Consider the following 20,052-nt stretch of genomic DNA (forward strand, 5'->3'; position numbering starts at 1 on the left):
TGTGGGGGCTAACATAGTCTAAATGTTTGCCTTGGGGTAAGTTGAGCCAATGGAAGTTCAGCAAATTGAAGTGTTTTCTTCCCAGGTGTAATGCAAGGCATTATAGCTGAGATATGAGGTAAGAACAGGGCCTGGAATATGTTAAATGTTAGGTGTTAAGCCTGTGTTAAAAGATGCTTAAAATTATTAATATACAAAGAAGCGATTGTGTTGAAAACTGTAATGTTCACATAAATTCAGATTTTTTGGGGGGGGATACACAACATCCTGAAATATATATAGATATCTTTGTTAGAAAGAACAAAACATTTTCCTTGAAGGAGTGATGCCGAATGTAAAAATGGCTCAACTTACTCAACTCTCCCCTGTCAAGTGACAGACCCATTGTATTAGCGATATCTATCATCTAAAAAGGCAAAACACCTGCATATATTTTAGGACAGCTATCTCCTGAAAAAATGGTGCTCATGCTTTCAGAACTGTATTTGAGGAAGTTGTACAGTAGGCCTATGGGGTTTATGTGTTTTAGTGGTGTGATGACAGGAAAGGTATTGAGGGCAGTAGGGTACAGCCATGCTCCTCTGCCAGTGTTTAATATTTAACACAGTCTTACTACACTAGTAAGTGGGTAGCTCAACACTTGATAGAATGCATTGTAAACGCATATATCTGTAATTGTCTGAGACATTTTGAACTAATAGTTTTTTCAGTCACTGCTTTCTCCCTCAAAACAAACAACCACAATCAGAAAGGTTGGTTAAGGTCTAGTCTCACAGTACCAATCAAATGTATTTATAAAGCCCTTTTTACATCAACCGATGTCACAAAGTGCTATACAGAAACCCAGCCTAAAACCCCAAACAGCAAGCAATGCAGATGTAGAATACCCATTTGAGGCGGTGAGGCTGGTTGAGGTCAATAGAGTAAACATGCCTGATTTATTTATTGGTTGAAATTATGGAGCAATGAAGGTCCATGAGAAATAAACTCAGCAAAAACATAAACGTCCTCTTCTCTGTCAACGGCATTTTCAGCAAACTTAACATGCGTAAATATTTGTATGAACATAGCAAGATTCAACAATGAGATTGCCTGCAATGACAACAAGCTCAGTCCGATGATGCTGTGACACACTACCCCAGACCATGACTGACCCTCCACCTCCAATCAAATCAAATCAAATGTATTTATTCAGCCCTTCGTACATCAGCTGATATCTCAAAGTGCTGTACAGAAACCCAGCCTAAAACCCCAAACAGCAAGCAGTGCAGGTGTAGAAGCATGGTGGCTAGGAAAAACTCCCTAGAAAGGCCAAAACCTAGAGAGGAACCAGGCTATGAGGGCCATTCCTCTTCTGGCTGTGCCGGGTGGAGATTATAACAGAACATGGCCAAGATGTTCAAATGTTCATAAATGACCAGCATGGTCAAATAATAATAATCACAAGGCGGGGGGCGCCAACCCAGACAGGAAGATCACATCAGTGAATCAACCCACTCAAGTGACGCACCCCTCCTAGGGATGGCATGAAAGAGCACCAGTAAGCCAGTGACTCAGCCCCTGTAATAGGGTTAGAGGCAGAGAATCCCAGTGGAGAGAGGAGAACCGGCCAGGCAGAGACAGCAAGGGCGGTTCGTTGCTCCAGAGCCTTTCCATTCACCTTCACACTCCTGGGCCAGACAACACTCAATCATATGACCTTCTGAAGAGATGAGTCTTCAGTAAAGACTTAAAGATTGAGACCGAGTCTGCGTCTCTCACATGGGTAGGCAGACCATTCCATAAAAATTGGAGAAAGCCCTGCCTCCAGCTGTTTGCTTAGAAATTCTAGGGAGAATTAGGAGGCCTGCGTCTTGTGACTGTAGCATATGTGTAGGACCAAATCAGAAAGATAGGTAGGAGCAAGCCCATGTAATGCTTTGTAGGTTAGCAGTAAATCCTTGAAATAAGCCCTTGCCTTAACAGGAAGCCAGTGTAGGGAGGCTAGCACTGGAGTAATATGATCAAATTTTTGGATTCTAGTCAGGATTCTAGCAGCCGTATTTAGCACTAACTGAAGTATATTTAGTGCTTTATCCGGGTAGCCGGAAAGTAGAGCATTGCAGTTGTCTAACCTAGAAGTAACAAAACCATGGATTAATTTTTCTGCATCATTTTTGGACAGAAAGTTTCAGATTTTTGCAATATTACGTAGATGGAAAAAAGCTGTCCTTGAAACAGTCTTAATATGTTCGTCAAAAGAGAGATCAGGGTCCAGAGTAAGGTCCTTCACAGTTTTATTTGTTTTTTTATTGTCAGATTCAACAGATCTCTTTGTTTTTTGGGACCTAGAACAAGTTGTCCCGAGTTCAAAAGTAGAAAAAATGGCAGAGAAATAAGTCGATCTCATTCCAGAGTACAGGCCTCGGTGTAACGCTGATTCCTTTGACGATAAATGTGAATCCGACCATCACCCCTGGTGAGACAAAACCGCAACTCGTCAGTGAAGAGCACCTTTTGCCAGTCCTGTCTGGTCCGGCAATGGTGGGTTTGTGCCCATAGGCGACGCTGTTGCCGGTGATGTCTGGTGAGGACCTACCTTACAACAGGCCTACAAGCCTTCAGTCCAGCCTCTTTCAGCCTATTGCAGACAGTCTGAGCACTGATGGATGGACTGTGCGTTCCTGGTGTAACTCTGGCAGTTGTTGTTGCCATCCTGTACCTGTCCCGCAGATGTGATGTTCGGATGCACTGATCCTATGCAGGTGTTGTTACATACAGTCTGCGATGATCAGCTGTCCGTCCTGTCACCCTGTAGCGCTGTCTTAGGACTCTCACAGTACGGACATTACAATTTATTGCCCTGACCACATCTGCAGTCCTTAAGCCTCCTTGCAGCATGCCTAAGGCACATTCATGCAGATAACCCTGGGCATCCTTCTTTTGTTGTTTTTCAGAGTCAGTAGAAAGGCCTCTTTAGTGTCCTAAGTTTTCATAACTGTGACCTTAATCGCCTATCGTCTGTAAGCTGTTAGTGTCTTAACGACCATTCCACAGGTACATGTTCATTAATTGTTTATGGTTCATTGAACAAGCATGGGAAACGGTGTTTAAACCTTTATGTTTCTTTGGGGATATCTACGAATGGCCACTGTGCCAATATTTGATATCTAACTCCAACTTTCCTTGTAGATACACTCCATGATAGACTCAGACTGTGACATGCATCTGTACATGTATTATGTTTACATGCATGTATGAGTTTATAACTGTGTCTGTTGTCTGCCACTGTTTCAGCTGTTGCACTTGAAAAGTAATAAGTACCTGACGGTGAATAAGCGACTCCCTGCCCTGTTGGAGAAGAATGCTATGAGGGTGACGCTGGACTCTGCAGGCAACGAGGGCTCCTGGTTTTACATTCAGCCCTTCTACAAACTGCGCTCCCTGGGAGACAGTGTGAGTGTCTAGCCCAGGGTTGGCTGTAGTGTGGGTCAAAGGTCAGATAGGAAGTCTTGTCATGTCTCTCTATAGAACAATGATAAAACCTAGACAACAGCCTTTATTCTCAAGAGCAAGACGTGATGCTCATTGATTGTTCTGATTCATAGCTATCAGTATTGTTCTCTTCAGGTTTCAATTTCTTAATTGGTGGATATGCCTAGCATTTTAACATTCAGGCTAGCTGGTCAAAGTTGTATTGTCAGTAGGCGTCTAGATTAAGAGTGATTAAGAGCTTAACATGTAAAGATCTCGCTGAAAGTTCACATGGTGAGTCTGGCACACAAGATTCTTAAAGCTCCTGGCATCAGTGGCCAGGGCAAAAATCATTATCACAGGGATCTCTTGGACAGCACTCCTCTGTTAACGCCTGATGCTACTTAAGCTTACCTGCTTTATAAATAGAATCAGGGGTGTATAGAATTGACAAGTTGTACGAATACATGAATATATCATTACCTATTTTGACATTGTGATGGCTTCAGGGTGTGTACTAGTTCAATTGCAAGTAGGCTACCGTAGGTAAGTTCATTAGCTTTAGCCATTAGGGTATTTCTGGCTGAATGATTCCTGTGCTGATGAGATGGTCCACTGTGGCCACCTAGTGCTTGGTAGCCAACATGGTCTGATGTGAACAAGTCAACCAATGTGTTATCATTATTTGCCTGGTGTTAGATAGCACCAAGCACTAGTTATATACATTAAGAGTATAGTGGATGTTGACAGGAATTAATTATGCAGTGGTAGTGCTCAGACATCTCAGACCTGTGTGGCAGGACATCTTGTGCGGCAGCAGGATTTCACCTGGCTGTTATAAGACCACAGCTGTTGTCACGTTCGTCATATGAAGGAGACCAAGGCGCAGCGTGGTATGGGTACATTCTCTTTATTAAAAGAATGAACACCGAACAAACTAACAAAATAACAAACAAAGAAGCTATACAATAGAGTGCTGACATGCAACTACACATAGTCAAGATCCCACACCAGATAGTGGGAAAATGGCCTGCCTAAATATGATCCCCAATCAGAGACAACGATAAACAACTGTCTCTGATTGGGAACCATATCAGGCCAACATAGACATACAAAAACCCTAGACATACAAAAAACCCTAGACATACAAAAAGCCTGAGACATACAAAAACGTACCCACCCTAGTCACACGCTGACCTAACAAAAATATATAGAAAACAGAGATATCTAAGGTCAGGGCATGACAGTACCCCCCCCCCCCCCCCGGCCACAAATCTGAACCTATAGGGGAGGGTCCGGGTGGGCATCAACCCTCGGTGGCGGCTCCGGTTCTGGACGCAGTCCCCACTCCCTACACTGATCGTTGTCGGAGGAACCGGACCGTGGATCATCGCCGGAGGCTCAGAACTGGGAACCACCGCTGGAGGATCTTGACTGCAGTTCGTCGTTGGAGGTTCCGGACTGTGGCCTGTCGCCGGGAGGTCCGGACTGGGAACCGTTGCAGGAAGCTCCGGACTGGGAACCGACACCGGAAGCTCCGGACTGTGGAGTGCACTGGAGGCCTGATGCGTGGGACCGGTACCGGTGGCACCAGGCTGATGACACGCACCTCAGGGCGAGTGCGGAGAGGAGGCACAGGATGTACTGGACTGTGGAGGCGCACTGGAGACCTGATGCGTGGGACCGGTACAGGTGACAGCGGGCTGATGACACGCACCTCAGCACGCCCGCTCTGCAGCGCTCTCAATGCTAGCACCTCTCTCCGGAATCTTGCGTCGAGCTCCTCATCCGACTCCCTGACTGGCTCCGGTTCGCCCCCGACCGTTTGAGCAGACACATGCACATTTGTGGCTTGCTGGAGGTCATTTTGCAGGGCTCTGGCAGTGCTCCTCCTGCTCCTCCTTGACAAAGGTGGAGGTAGCGGTCTTGCTGCTGGGTTGTTGCCCTACTACGGCCTCCTCCACGTCTCCTGATGTACTGGCCTGTCTCCTAGTAGCGCCTCCATGCTCTGGACACTATGCTGACAGACACAGCAAACCTTCTTGCCACAGCTCGCATTAATGTGCCATCCTGGATGAGCTGCACTACCTGAGCCACTTGTGTGGGTTGTAGACTCCGTCTCATGCTACCACTAGAGTGAAAGCACTGCCAGCATTCAAAAGTGACCAAAACATCAGCCAGGAAGCATAGGAACTGAGAAGTGGTCAGTGGTCACCACCTGCAGAACCACTCCTTTATTGGGGGTGTCTTGCTAATTGCCTATAATTTCCACCTGTTGTCTATTGCATTTGCACAACAGCATGTGAAATGTATTGTCAATCAGTGTTGCTTCCTAAGTGGACAGTTTGATTTCACAGAAGTGTGATTGACTTTGAGTTACATTGTGTTGTTTAAGTGTTCCCTTTATTTTTTTGAGCAGTGTATGATAATGATGGCAGTTACACGCACACAATAAAGTGATTATTGTGGATACATATTTAATATAATGTTTCGATTAAAACGTTTACATGCTTTGTAAGAAGAGCGTTTTCCCTAAATAATCCTGTTTTACATGGACGCATCGGAAATCCATCTACCTGAAAGCACTCTGAAAATGCAGGAAATCGGCAATCAATATTAACGTTCTACCACAGGGAACATGTTATTTTTGGGAAGCATATTTGATTCTGAGTTGGGACATATAAAGTTTGTAAGTGAAAACTACTACCTCTAAGATGCATACATTCAGTTGTTCTGAACTCACTTCACTCGTGCAAAAGGAGGAGGCTCTCGGCTGGTGTGAGCACATGGGCAGCTAAAATACACCGCTGGAACGCAGATTTTGAAGGCGTTTACATGTCCTAATAATTTCAAAATAATGCTCAGAAAAGCAGGGTTTGCTTACTTAGAATTTGACCTCACGCCAATTAGGATATGCAGAGTAAGGTGTTTATATGACTTTTGCAAAATCTGCCTACTGCCATAATCAGTTTAATATTGAATTATTAGTGTGCATGTAAAATACTCAATGACACACAATCAGACTGTCTCTCTGTTTGTTGTGTCTCGGTGTCCATGTCTCTGTATGTACATGTGTGTTTGTGTGTGAGCATGTGTGGCCGTGATATTCTGTGTAGTTGATTATACTGTGTGTGTATTATAATGCTATTGATTGCTCCCCGGTCTGTCTAGGTGGTGATTGGAGACAAGGTGGTCCTTAACCCTGTGAACGCTGGACAGCCACTTCACGCCAGCAGCCATCAGCTGGTCGACAACCCAGGATGCAATGAGGTAGAGTACATGTTTCATCTTGTGGAACAGAATCCATATTGGGAAAGTCTCTATTGTTTTATTAACCAAGGTGTCCCTGCACATTTCACTTCCTTGAGTAGTGCAGGTTTTAACTATGCTGAACACTGTGCTTTGTTATTGTTCATTCTGTCCTCTCAAAGATGAGGAAACGCATTCATTAGTTCCTGTTTTATTTTTGTTGCGTACTAATCATCCTTGCTATATGTGAAGAATGGATTGTAAAACGGCCATATTGTCTTGAATTAATGAAGTGATGGTTGTTTATGCTAGTACATACACCATTCTTAAAGCTCAACAGCCATAAAGATAAATTACAGTTGCATCCCCTTTTGCCCTCAGAACAGCCTTAATTTGTCAGGGTGTGGACTCTACAAGGTTACAGCGTTACAGTTCTTGACACTCAAACCGGTGCTCCTGGCACCTACTACCACACTCCGTTCAAAGGCACTTAAATCTTTTGTCTTGCCCATTTACCCTCTGAATGGCACACATACACAATCCATGTCCAAGGCTTAAAAATCCTTCTTTAGCCTGTCTTCTCCCCATCATCATCTACACTGATGGAGGTAGATTTAACAAGTGACATCAATAAGGGATCATAGCTTTCACCTGGCTTCACCTGGTTAATCTGTCATGGAACGAGCAGATGTTCCCAATGTTTTCTACACACAGTGCATATTTACTGAGCTTCTCCATTCCTGCAAGCCTGTACAAACCCACATGCACAAAAAGGTGCAGGCTCATTTGTTTTGATGTCACTTTTTTAAAACAAACTTGATGATGTGAATAAAAGTATTTCCTGACACAACTCACACATGCTTATCATTTTGTTTTTCAGGTGAACTCTGTAAACTGCAACACAAGTTGGAAAGTAGTTTTGTTCATGAAATGGAGTGACAACAAGGAGACTATTCTTAAAGGGGTAGGTACTCTAATTAGTTGATTGAAATGTATTGGACACAATAACACAAACAGGGTAGATGGCTCTCCTGCCCTCATTTTACTGACTGGTGTCTGTGTTTGTGTTGCCAGGGTGATGTTGTTCGGCTGTTCCATGCAGAGCAGGAGAAGTTCCTGACATGTGACGACTTCAAGAAGAAGGAGTACGTCTTTCTCAGGACTACAGGACGCCAGTCCGCCACCTCCGCCACTAGCAGCAAGGCATTGTGGGAAGTGGAGGTGAGCATAGGACAATGAGATATGAGATACATGGTGAAATTCATGGTACACAATCACATATGACACTGATATTTAAGGATATGGTTTTTACGATAACTTTGCATTGCCATGACATTCTGTAGGTTGTTCCAAAGCTAGTTTCCCAGAATAAGTCATGGGTCCTAATTTATCAATTTTGCGGTGAAACTATTCTAAAATGCTACTTAGAAACAGAATTTAGAATCTTTTGCAAAGAAAGTGTGTGATTTATCAAACCATCATACGCCATCATAGGCACACCGGTAGGAGATCTCCAATGATATTAACCAATATTGTTCTCAGCCTCAGTGCTCGTGCACAACCTTGTCTATTTGCATTGCGAAACGCCCCTAATTAACCATACATGGTCAAAATCATCCCTTTAAAGCCTGTGGGAAATATACAACGCCGTACCATGATATACAGTACAATGGTGCGACCCAAAAAAGCTAAGAAGCATAAAACTTTTCCGAGACCTGAAATAAAGGTGTTGGTGTCAGAGGTTGAATACAACCAAAAGGTTTTATTTGGCTCACTCAGTTGTGGCTTGACCAGTAAACATTTGAACAAACAGAGAGGCCCATTAGGATAATTCAAGTTGCTTTATCAATGGCAAATATACTTCAAATGAGTAGGCAACACTCACCAATAAGCCATCGATCCTCAACAGCTCTCTCCTATAGGCGTAGAGGCCAACATTGCTGTTGTGCAGAATGAATGAGCCGCGCGTTGCACCTGGCCACCTTGCCACCACATTCAGCAGCGTCTTTTGTGCGTCACATAACCTATCACCTGCACATTAATTGAGTTGAAGCCTTTTCCATAGTTGAACTCGTTTTGGGATGGGGCTTTTATTGCTCCGTTGGTATCTGGGAACCCATTAATCGCAAAGAAACCCCTCTTGACCGCAAACTGTTGTGCGATGGTGTGTGCCTGTGGCCAAAAAAACGATATCTGATATGCCAATCTGTACTTTCTGTAAATAGGTCCCACCTGTCACAAAAAAATGTGCTCTCTGTGAAATGCAACCTGTGTCAAACAGAGCAAGATCAGTTATCTCGCATTCAATTTCCCATTAACTTCAACAATGGTTTCACTTTCACACATGCCTTTTCATTTAATAATTACTGTACTTTATATTGATTATTATCATGACAAAATGCACTGATGTGGTCAAATTACACTACATCACCAAGAGTATGTGGTCACCTGCTTGTTGAACATCTCATTCCAAAATCATGGGCATATTTGGAGTTGGTCCCCCTTTGCTGCTATAACAGCCTCCACTCTTCTGGGAAGGCTTTCCACTACATGTTGGAACATTGCTGTGGGGACATGCTTCCATTTAGGCACGAGCAATAGTGAGGTCGGGCACTGATGTTGGGCGATGAGGCCTGGCTCGCAGTTGGCACTCCAATTCATCCCGAAGGTGTTCGATGGGGTTGAGGTCAGGGCTCTGTGCAGACCAGTCAAGTTCTTCCACACCGATCTTGACAAACCATTTGTATATGGACCTCGCTTTGTGCACAGGGGCATTGCCATGCTGAAACTTGAAAGGGCCTTCCCCAAACTGTTGCCACAAAGTTGGAAGCACTGAATCGTCTAGAATTTCATTGTATACTGTAGCGTTAAGATTTCCCTTCACTGGAACTTAGGGGCCTAGCCCGAACCATGAAAAACAGCCCCAGACCAATATTCCTCCTCCACCAAACTTTACAGTTGGCACTATGCATTTGGGCAGGTAGTGTTCCCCTGGCATCCACCAAACCCAGAATAATCCATTGGACTGCCAGATTCATCACTCCAGAGAACGCGTTTCCACTGCTGCAGAGTCCAATGGCGGTGAGCTTTACACCACTCCAGCCGACGCTTGGCATTAAGCTTGTGTGCAGCTGCTCGGCCATGGAAACTAATTTCATGAAGCTCCCGACAAACAGTTATTATGCTGACGTGGCTTCCAGAGACAGTTTTGAAATCGGTAGTGAGTTGCAACCGAGGACAGATAATGTTTACGACCTTCAGCAACCGGCGGTCCCGTTCTGTGAGCTTGTGTGGCATTCCACTTTGTTGCTCCTAGACGTTTCCACAATAACATCACTTAAGTTGTCTGTGGCAGCTCTAACGAGGCAGAACTTTGACGAACTGACTTGATGGAAAGGTGACATCCTATGACGGTGCCACGTTGAAAGTCACTGAGCTCTACAATAAGGCCTTTCTACTGCCAATGTTTGTCTATGGAGATTGCATGGCTGTGAGCTCAATTTTATACAGTTGTCAGCAACGGTTGTGGCTGAAATAACCAAATCCACTAATTTGAGGGGGTGTCCACATGCTTTGTATATGTATGTATATGATATAGCCTGTTAAGATACTATGTTGCATGAATTCACAATGGAAATACAATGAAATCAAAGAATTATTGAATTCACACATTTTCAACATATATTTTCCCCATTCTCTAGGTTACTCTTGACAAGCAGTTCCCACATTCCCCCACTTGGCACTGTGCATACACATGGTCATGGCTGTGTGTACATTTACATTGTAACGGCGTTCTTCGTTTGTTGAGAGAGAGTCGGACCGAAATGCAGCGTGGTGGTCATGATCTTTAATGAAGAAAAAGTGACGATACATGAAATAACTTAATAAATACAAAAACAACAAACGGAACGTGAAACCTAATACAGCCTATCTGGTGACACAACACAGAGACAGGAACAATCACCCACGAAAGACAAAGCGAAACTCAGGCTACCTAAATACGGTTCCCAATCAGAGGCAACGAGAATCACCTGACTGCTGATTGAGAACCGCCTCAGGCAGCCAAGCCTATACAACACCCCTAATCAGCCGCGATCCCAAATACTCCAAACCCCAATACGAAATACAATAACATAAACCCCTGTCACACCCTGGCCTGACCAAATATATAACGAAAACACAAAACACAATGACCAAGGCGTGACATACATACACTCTCAAGCAAGCGTTCCCATTTTTAAATCTCACACTGGTTTACGCACATGTTTTCTTTGCCTACACATGATTGATAAATGAGGCCCCTGGGATGGAGAGAACCAGGTGAAACCATGTGGGTCGTCCTGCATCTTATAAGATGTTTTTACTCGTGTGTTATCAGTCCAGACAGCTGTTTCTCATGCTGTCAGGTTTTGCATTCTTTTATCAGGTGGTCCACCATGACCCTTGTCGGGGCGGAGCTGGCTACTGGAACAGCCTGTTCCGGTTCAAACACCTTGCAACAGGATCATACCTGGCTGCTGAGGTGAGTCCTCTCACACCTGACTGTAGTCATATTACATGATAGTCTACCAACCAACCACTTGCATGGCTCAATTGATTAATACCTGGGATTATAATGTGTACCATCATCTTGCAGTGCTTCAGCATGCGATCTGAAAGTCTTAACAACGGGGCTTGATTAAGTTGGACCTGATCTACTTTCTATTCACTTATAAGAGGACTATGTATTGCCTCTTGCTTCCTCACATGTTGGAGTTAAGTATCCCATTCTGGTTCCTGATATCTTTTCAGGTGAACCCCGACTATAAGGAAGAATGTCCTGAGCCCAGATCCTCAGTAAGTCAACCAGAGACTACTCTATGTCTGTGTTTCATGTCTGAGCTGTGTTTGCTCTGACTTGCCCTATCTACCGCTGATCTACACTTTCAACTCTGTGTTGGATCTTGTTTTTCTTTCCAGGTGGTGGATTCTGTTCCCTTTAACTTCCAGGTATTGTGTCTGTCCTGGTGTGTTTCATCCTCTGAAATACTTCATTGATGAATTGAGAGATTCTTTAACCATGATTTAATAGCGAATTCACCCTTTTGAAGAGAACTCAAACTAAATCTTGGTCTGACTTCCTTAATTCGGGTCTCTCCATACTAGCCACTGTTTGTGTGTAGTGTGTTTTGAGTAGTTCTTATGAAAACCATTTTCTATCATCACATTTTGAAGATTTTTCTGCATATTCTGAAAGGAGAGCGTCCACTTGTAATAGGTTTACAAATTCAATGGCATTGGCAGTTGTAGTAGATCTCCACTTGATGTCATCATACCATATTCTCTGTGTATGGTACTGGAGCTCAGCCATAGATGGCAGTAGAACACCATCTATTACTCTGTGTGGAGTGTGGCTATGGAGGGAATATGCCAAAGAAATATGATCTTCTGGGGTAGAATCCACGGTCTGTCTATCTTTCCATAGTTTGATTCAGTTTCCTTCTTATTGAATTGCATTCATAAAAACTCACTTATTATATAAGCCCTTAGCCTAGATTAGTGATTCCCAAACTTGGGGGAGGGGGCTCCTTCCATCATTGGGGAACATCCCGCAAATGTTTTTATTTATAGATTTATATATCATATACATCTAAATGCATTCTGAATTGAATTAGCCTTTAGATCAGTTAACTTGACAGGATGCGTCAACAACACATTAGCTCTTCTAAAATTGGAAAAGGTCTCTGAGTTGGCGTAACTCCCATCTCAACGTAACTTCTTGCTCAGTCCTCATCTGAGTGGTACTGATGAGTACTCAAGGAGAGATGTGTTGGTTGGTGTATTTGTCTTGGGGGATGGAGGAAAAGAGGGAGTTAGGTTAGTCAATTATCCCAATATCAGAATAATGATTAACTTGCCTTACTGTACTGTAAAGCTGGAAATTAGAACATCTCTGACTGCAGTAACCCGAACAGTGTTGCAATGCTTTAACTTCTTAATGTGATCCATTGATATAGCACTGATTTAAGTTATTGTTGCCATGCATAAGTCTTAACTAGAAACAGATTAGAGGAAACATATCTTCATTCCTCATTTGTGTTACACAGTCACAGTAATATTGAAATGATGAACTGGACTGCTGTGTTGGGACTTCATTATGAACTAACAGTGTCCTTTTTATACTGTACCTCCAGTTGGACTCGGACCATGAGGCCCTGAGAGCGCGTTTGCGAACCCCCCAGGAAAGGGTCATGTACCAACTGGTGTCTGTTCCTGATGGCATGGACATCTCCTCCATCTTTGAGCTGGACCCTACCACCCTGAGAGGTGGGGACTCCCTAGTGCCCAGGTACACAGTCAAATATCACACCCCTCCACCTGATATTTTTTTGAATTGTACCTTTATTTAACTAGGCAAGTCAGTTAAGAACAAATTCTTATTTTCAATGATGGCCTAAGAGCAGTGGGTTAACTGCCTTTTTCAGGGGCAGAACATCAGATTTTTACCTTGTCAGCTCGGGGATTCGATCTTACAACCTTTCGGTTACTAGTCCAACACTCGAACCACTAGGCTACTTGCCGCTGTCATCTGTCTTTCATCACATCTTCAAACAACCTGGTCTAAATAGCACAGGTGACGCATGATGCAAATCTGTCTGGTGCCCTCTTTATCCCCACGTTATCCCCACGTGAACCTGTACCGTCAGGTTATTAGGGAGTGGTCCAGGGTTACTCGGGGTCAAGGGGAAGTAGTGGGCAGGACTCTATTTCCTCCTGTAGGGGCCGTGTTACAGGCTGCTGCTGACAGTCACGTGTTGACTGGATGGGGCACCCACCCGTGACGCGTCTTCATAGAGATGGAGAAGGGACTTCAGGGGTGTCTAATCATGCAGCCTAGTTAGTCTGAGAAACCAAGGAGCAGCTTTTACAATTTCAGAGTGGACCATTTCAGGGCTATTGTGGGATAGCTAAAGAAATGTTCAGTTGTTTGTTCTTTGATGTGAATAGAAGGTTTGCGGGACAGCATAGCTCAGTGGTGCACATTATTCAATTTTAGAACTTTTGTTTTCAAAGTGATCCTTAGTTCTAAGATGCCCTACCATCTACCACAAGAATGTGCTGTTGTGTTTTCTCAAAATCAGTCAGAACTCTGATCTTGCTGAGGTGATACCGGACATTGGCCATTCATTCCACTTTCTGTGTGTGCGTGTTTGTAGGAGGGAGTCCAGTTTGTTTTCTACTATCTAATAATAGTCAGGAAAGTCCCGGTATGGTTTGAAGCAGGAAACCATGGTGATGAGGCAGACTGCAGCACTGCAGGCTTGTTCAGGAGAACCAGAAGATGTTGCAACATGTCTTGATCTAGCCACCTCCCGGTCCCCTAACTAAACACAGAAGCCAGATGTTGAATAACCATCCATCTGCCCCCACACAGAAAACACACCATCATATTTCTCATGAAGTAAACTGCTCTTTCAGACAGCTACTTCCAAATACATGGGAATGATCAGGTTCTGTCCATATGTTACCGCAAATATGGACATCAGACAATGTGATATTAAGGTGTGCTCGATCCAATGTATTTATAAAGCCCTTTTTACATCAGCAGATGTCAAAAAGTGCTATATAGAAACCCAGCCTCGAACCACATGTTTTCTCAACATAAAGTGTCTTAATAGGACATTGGGCCACCACGAGCCAGAACAGCTTCAATGCACCTTGACATAGATTCTACAAGTGTCTGAAACTCTATTGACTGACTCACACACACACGCACACACACACACACACACACACACACACACACACACACACACACACACACACACACACACACACACACACACACACACACACACTAGTGTGAGTAAAATGACTAGCTCTCTCATGTGCGCAACAGGGCGTAGATTTCTGACATACCATATGTCTATATTTACCTTTGCTGTGTTCCTTCTTCTTCACCCTTATTGACTGTATCATGTGCAATGGCGGTGTTTGCTAAAATAACAATAGTGTGGTTGTTTCTGTCACCAGCATCACATCAGATAAGGCCAGCGCCTCTCACTGTTGTGTCAAAGACTGTATTGTGTAACGTTGTCAGGTGCGTGCTTGCCTTCTGGCTACTATTGGCTGCACCCTCCCTCTCGGCTCCTCCTCCCCTCCCTTCCTACCTGAAATAACCCATGTTCTTCAGGACACGAGTAGGCAGGCTGGGCTTTAGGTATGAGTCACTAGAGTGAGCATGGTGGATGGTCTACACAAAGGTAAGCCTGTTAGCCTAATGGGTCATTACGCAACCAGGCCAAGAATACAGCTAGTGTCTGGTGTACTGTCTGTGCCTATGGCCAGAGAAGGTGGACACCAGAGTATGTGAGCGAGGAGCGGCGAGTGCTCAATTTGACTGGAGTACGGAGCGAGATTCCCAAAGGCTGGAGTGTCGGCCTTCTTGCCCCTGCGCCAATTTCGCTCCAATAGCGCTCCAGTAGCGCTAATTTCACGAGCTCAGGGCATGCCCGGCCCAATATCAAATCAAATCAAATCAAATTTATTTATATAGCCCTTCGTACATCAGCTGATATCTCAAAGTGCTGTACAGAAACCCAGCCTAAAACCCCAAATAGCAAGCAATGCAGGTGTAGAAGCACGGTGGCTAGGAAAAACTAGAAAGGCCAAAACCTAGGAAGAAACCTAGAGAGGAACCAGTCTATGTGGGGTGGCCAGTCCTCTTCTGGCTGTGCCGGGTGGAGATTATAACAGAACATGGCCAAGATGTTCAAATGTTCATAAATGACCAGCATGTTCGAATAATAACAAGGCAGAACAGTTGAAACTGGAGCAGCAGCACAGCCAGGTGGACTGGGGACAGCCAGGAGTCATCATGTCAGGTAATCCTGGGGCATGGTCCTAGGGCTCAGGTCCTCCGAGAGAGAGAAAGAAAGAGAGAATTAGAGAACGCACACTTAGATTCACACAGGACACCGAATAGGACAGGAGAAGTACTCCAGATATAACAAACTGACCCTAGCCCCCCGACACATAAACTACTGCAGCATAAATACTGGAGGCTGAGACAGGAGGGGTCAGGAGACACTGTGGACCCATCCGAGGACACCCCCGGACAGGGCCAAACAGGAAGGATATATGCATTTGTAGTCTACTTGTGTGCCGCTATATTTTATCTATACAATATGCCATAATTGATTTTGGCCCAATAGGCCTGTCATATTCCAACTTTCAAGGAGCTTTCCATTTTGATCGGGTTATTTTGCCTAAAAACCTTTTAGGCCTGGCCTTCTTTAGACTAGTTGAGTATCTGGAGCAACAGCATTTGTGCGTTCGATTACAGGCTCAAAATGGCCAGAAACAAAGACCTTTCTTCCGAAACTCGTCAGTCTATTTTTGTTCTGAGAATTGAAGGCTATTCCATGTGAGAAATTGCCAGGAAACTGAAGATCTGGTACAATGCTGTGTACTACTCCCTTCTCAGAACAGCGCAAACTGGCTCTACCAGAATAGAAAGAGGAGTGGGAGGCCCCGGTGCACAACTGAGCAAGAGGACAAGTTCATTAGAGTGTCTAGTTTGAGAAACAGATGCCTCACAATGTTTTATTGGCCAGTCTGAGATATGGCTTTTTCTTTGCAACTCTGCCTAGAAGGCCAGCATCCCGGAGTCGCTTCTTCACTGTTGACGTTGAGACGGGTGTTTTGCGGGTACTATTTAATGAAGCTGCCAGTTGAGGACTTGTGAGCCAGTCAGTAGTTTATTGACAAGTTTTTCCAACACCTTTGATAAACAGGGCAAAATCTTTAAAAAAGTCATAGTTTTGATGTCTTCACTATTATTCTTCGATGTAGAAAATAGTAAAAATAAAGAAAAGCCTTGAATGAGTTATAAATCTTTTGACCGGTAGTGTATGTACAGTATATCAGCCTGGTAAGAGTGGCCAAAAAGGTGTTTAGCATCTCCAGTGGCTCTGCAAGCGTGGAGATGATAATTTCCGCTGTTGGTCTGCTCTCCCTGCACCGTCAGAATGAGCCTTAAGCCACAGAGTCTGGACGAACTGCTGTTTCTAAAAATGAATTCAAAGGCACTGTAGACTGAGTCTAATAAGGCATTTTTTTCATTTAATTTGTATTTAATTCTAAGTAAGTCACAGGGCTATATGTGCAATTTATAGACTAAAATGAGTTAACACAATGAAATGTTGTTTAAATGCTGAGCGCCTAATGACCCTGACTCCTACCAGACTAGTGGGTCGTACTCGCAAATACTTCACAATGTATTTCTTTGTAGGCTATAGCCTTGAGATAATTGAAATAATATAGCCTAAATAATTCATTTCTTTTTTAGGCTCCCTGTCTGGCTCCTGACCTATTTACAGTGTTTATATGCAGTTTAATATGACATGTAGCCTATCCGAAATTTTGAGCGCCTCTTACGTTCACCTTTTTCATGTTTATTAAAATACTTTTTATTCAATTCTTATGGTTTGGTTTCAGTAATTCAAAACCAATTGGTAGGTCCAGTTAGCCACACAAATAGATGGGTGTTGGTTAAATTGTGTTTACAATGTAAACATTGTAAATAAGAATTTGTTCTTAACTGACTTGCCTTGTTAAAGAAAAATAAAAAATATAGAGATGGGATATGCCTCTGTACTCCAAATGTTACCTTTATCCAAACTGATACATTGAGAAGATTGAAATACTGCTATTTTTTCCCCCAGAAAACTGCCCTTTTTGTCCGCATGCTAGGTAGCAGTAGCTACAGCAGCCATTATGAATGGCACATCGCGTTGAACAACAAAGAAGCTGATTTGCTGACACTGCTGTTTTGGCACACAAAACATCAAAGTATTTGTATTTTGGAACTAGATCTTGTTTGAGGATGTTACAGAAAGTCATCACACCCACTAGTGGTGAGAGCCCACTCTAAACGTTATTACCATTATCAATAACTAAGTTGGTTTTAGGTGGTTTGAACAACCAATTGATATACAGGACCAGTCAAAAGTTTGGACACACCTACTCATTCAACGTTTTTTCTTTCTTTATATTATTTTCTACATTGTAGAATAATAGTGAAGACATCAAAACTATGAAATAACACATGGAATCATGTAGGAACCAAAAAAGGGTTAAACAAATCAAAATAAATGTTATATTTGAGATTCATCAAAGTAGCCACCCTTCGCCTTGATGATAGATTTGCACACTGTTGTCATTCTCTCAACCAGCTTCACCTGGAATGCTTTTTCAACAGCCTTGGAGGAGTTTCCACATATGATGAGCACTTGTTAGCTGCTTTTCCTTCAATCTGTGGTCCAACTCATCCCAAACCATCTCAATTGGGTTGAGGTCGGGTGATTCTGGAGGCCAGGTCATCTGATGCAGCACTCCATCACTCTCCTCCTCCTTGGTCAAATAGCCCTTACACAGTCTGGAGGTGTGTTGGGTCATTGTCCTGTTGAAAAACAAATGATAGTCCCACGAAGCGCAAACCAGATGGGATGGCGTATCGCTGCAGAATGCTGTGGTAGCCATGCTGGTTAGTGCGCCTTGAATTCTAAATAATCACAGACAGTGTCACCAGCAAAGCACCCCCACACCATCACACCTCCTCCTCCATGTTTCACGGTGGGAACCACACATGCAGAGATCAACCGTTCATCTTCTCTGCGTCTCACAAAGACACAGCGGTTGGAAACAAAAATCTCAAATTTGGACTCATCAGACCAAAGGACAGATTTCCACCACTCTAATGTCAATTGCTCGTGTTTCTTGGCCCAATCAAGTCTCTTCTTTTTATGGGTGTCCTTTCGTAGTGGTTTCTATGCAGCAAATCAACCATGAAAGCCTGATTCACGTAGTCTCTTCTGAACAGTTGATGTTGAGATGTGTCTGTTACTTGAACTCTGTGAAGCATTTTTTTGAAATGCAATTTCTGAGGTCAGTAACTCTAATGAACTTATCCTCTGCAGCAGAGGTAACTCTGGGTCTTCCTTTCCTGTGGTGGTTCTCATGAGAGACAGTTTCATCATAGCACTTGATGCACTTTCAAAGTTCTTGAAATATTCTGGATTGACTGACCTTCATGTCTTCAAGTAAAGTAATGAAGTAAGTCCATAATATGGACTTGGTCTTATAACAAATAGGGCTATCTTCTGTATACCAATTCTACCTTGTCACAACACAACTGATTGGCTCAAATGCGTTAAGAAGGAAAAAAAATCCACTAATTAAGTATTAACAAGGCACAACTGTTAATTGAAATGCATTCCAGGGGACTACCTCATGAAGCTGGTTGAGAGAATGCCAAGAGTGTACAAAGCTGTCATCAAGGCAAAAGGTGGCTACTTTGAAGAATCTCCTGTCCTGACTCAGCCATCTATATCCATGCAGAGTCACCATGCACGGTTGTCTACAATTGAGCTCTTGCATCAAGAGCAGATTCTGAGAAATTGAGTAATGTACGTTATTGAGCGTCCCATTCTGTCCTCACAGGGCTTGGTTTAATAAGACAGAATTTTGAAAGAGCATTACAGACGGTTGGTATTCCCTAGTAATCCCAAATACTTCTGCAAACAATATAAATGTTTAAACAAAGTTCACTTTTCAAGGCTACTGTAAGGTTGACACCGGAAAAAATTATCACCTGAAGAATTACTATCCACAAACATAATTTTGCATATAAAGTCCTCTTTGTAGAATTATCATAGAGAGGTTGATTAGTTTAGTGGACTGTTGTTGTTTTTTGTGTTGGTGCGGTCCTCTGAGTTGCTCTGTCCTGTTCCCTCAGGAACTCTTTTGTGAGGCTCAGGCACCTCTGCACCAACACATGGGTCCACAGCACCAATAACCCCATTGACAAGGAGGAGGAGAAGCCTGTCATGTTACGGGTAAGTGGCTGGGAAGGATACTAGTGTGTGACCTTTGATCGGACTTGTAAAATCTATTTATTCAAAGTATGTTTTACACGTCGTTCTTTTAGATTGGCACATCAGCGGTTAAAGAAGACAAAGAGGCCTTTGCCATAGTGCCTGTCCCCCCAGCGGAAGTCAGAGACTTAGACTTGGCCAACGATGCCAGTAAAGTGTTGGCATCCATTGCTGGGAAACTGGAGAAGGGCACTATAACACAGAATGAGAGGAGGTAAAGTGTGTGTTTGAAACAGATGTTGTACAACATTGTTGAAAATATCTGGTAGGTCGAAAGTCATTTTAGAAATTGCTGTTGGCCTTTTAACATTTGGTCGAAGTATTATTTTTCACGTTGAGATGTGTCATCATTTTACGGTCCACTGGGTATTCCATAGTTTTTCTTTTTTAGCTATTGTCCGTGGCTCCTGGCTGTAGGAGTGGGTGTTATTTT

General features: G+C 43.4%; 1 protein-coding gene across 10 annotated transcripts in view; it reads left to right on the forward strand.

Annotated features, from left to right (window-relative positions):
• itpr1b (inositol 1,4,5-trisphosphate receptor, type 1b) overlaps window positions 1-20,052 on the forward strand; it is a 148,130-nt gene that overhangs the window by 36,263 nt on the left and 91,815 nt on the right. For 6 of the 10 annotated variants that reach the window (XM_031824914.1, XM_031824917.1, XM_031824912.1 and 3 more), the window contains exons 6-15: window positions 3,277-3,435; window positions 6,625-6,723; window positions 7,583-7,666; window positions 7,777-7,923; window positions 11,129-11,224; window positions 11,494-11,538; window positions 11,662-11,691; window positions 12,876-13,030; window positions 19,481-19,580; window positions 19,673-19,833. In XM_031824914.1, coding sequence (XP_031680774.1) covers window positions 3,277-3,435; window positions 6,625-6,723; window positions 7,583-7,666; window positions 7,777-7,923; window positions 11,129-11,224; window positions 11,494-11,538; window positions 11,662-11,691; window positions 12,876-13,030; window positions 19,481-19,580; window positions 19,673-19,833 — 1,076 coding nt within the window. The remainder of the gene's footprint in view (window positions 1-3,276; window positions 3,436-6,624; window positions 6,724-7,582; window positions 7,667-7,776; window positions 7,924-11,128; window positions 11,225-11,493; window positions 11,539-11,661; window positions 11,692-12,875; window positions 13,031-19,480; window positions 19,581-19,672; window positions 19,834-20,052) is intronic. The other 4 variants (XM_031824920.1, XM_031824915.1, XM_031824921.1 and 1 more) reach the window with 1 other exon arrangement.

The sequence above is a fragment of the Oncorhynchus kisutch genome, linkage group LG5 (assembly GCF_002021735.2).
Source record: "Oncorhynchus kisutch isolate 150728-3 linkage group LG5, Okis_V2, whole genome shotgun sequence".
Classification (NCBI taxonomy): domain Eukaryota; kingdom Metazoa; phylum Chordata; class Actinopteri; order Salmoniformes; family Salmonidae; genus Oncorhynchus; species Oncorhynchus kisutch.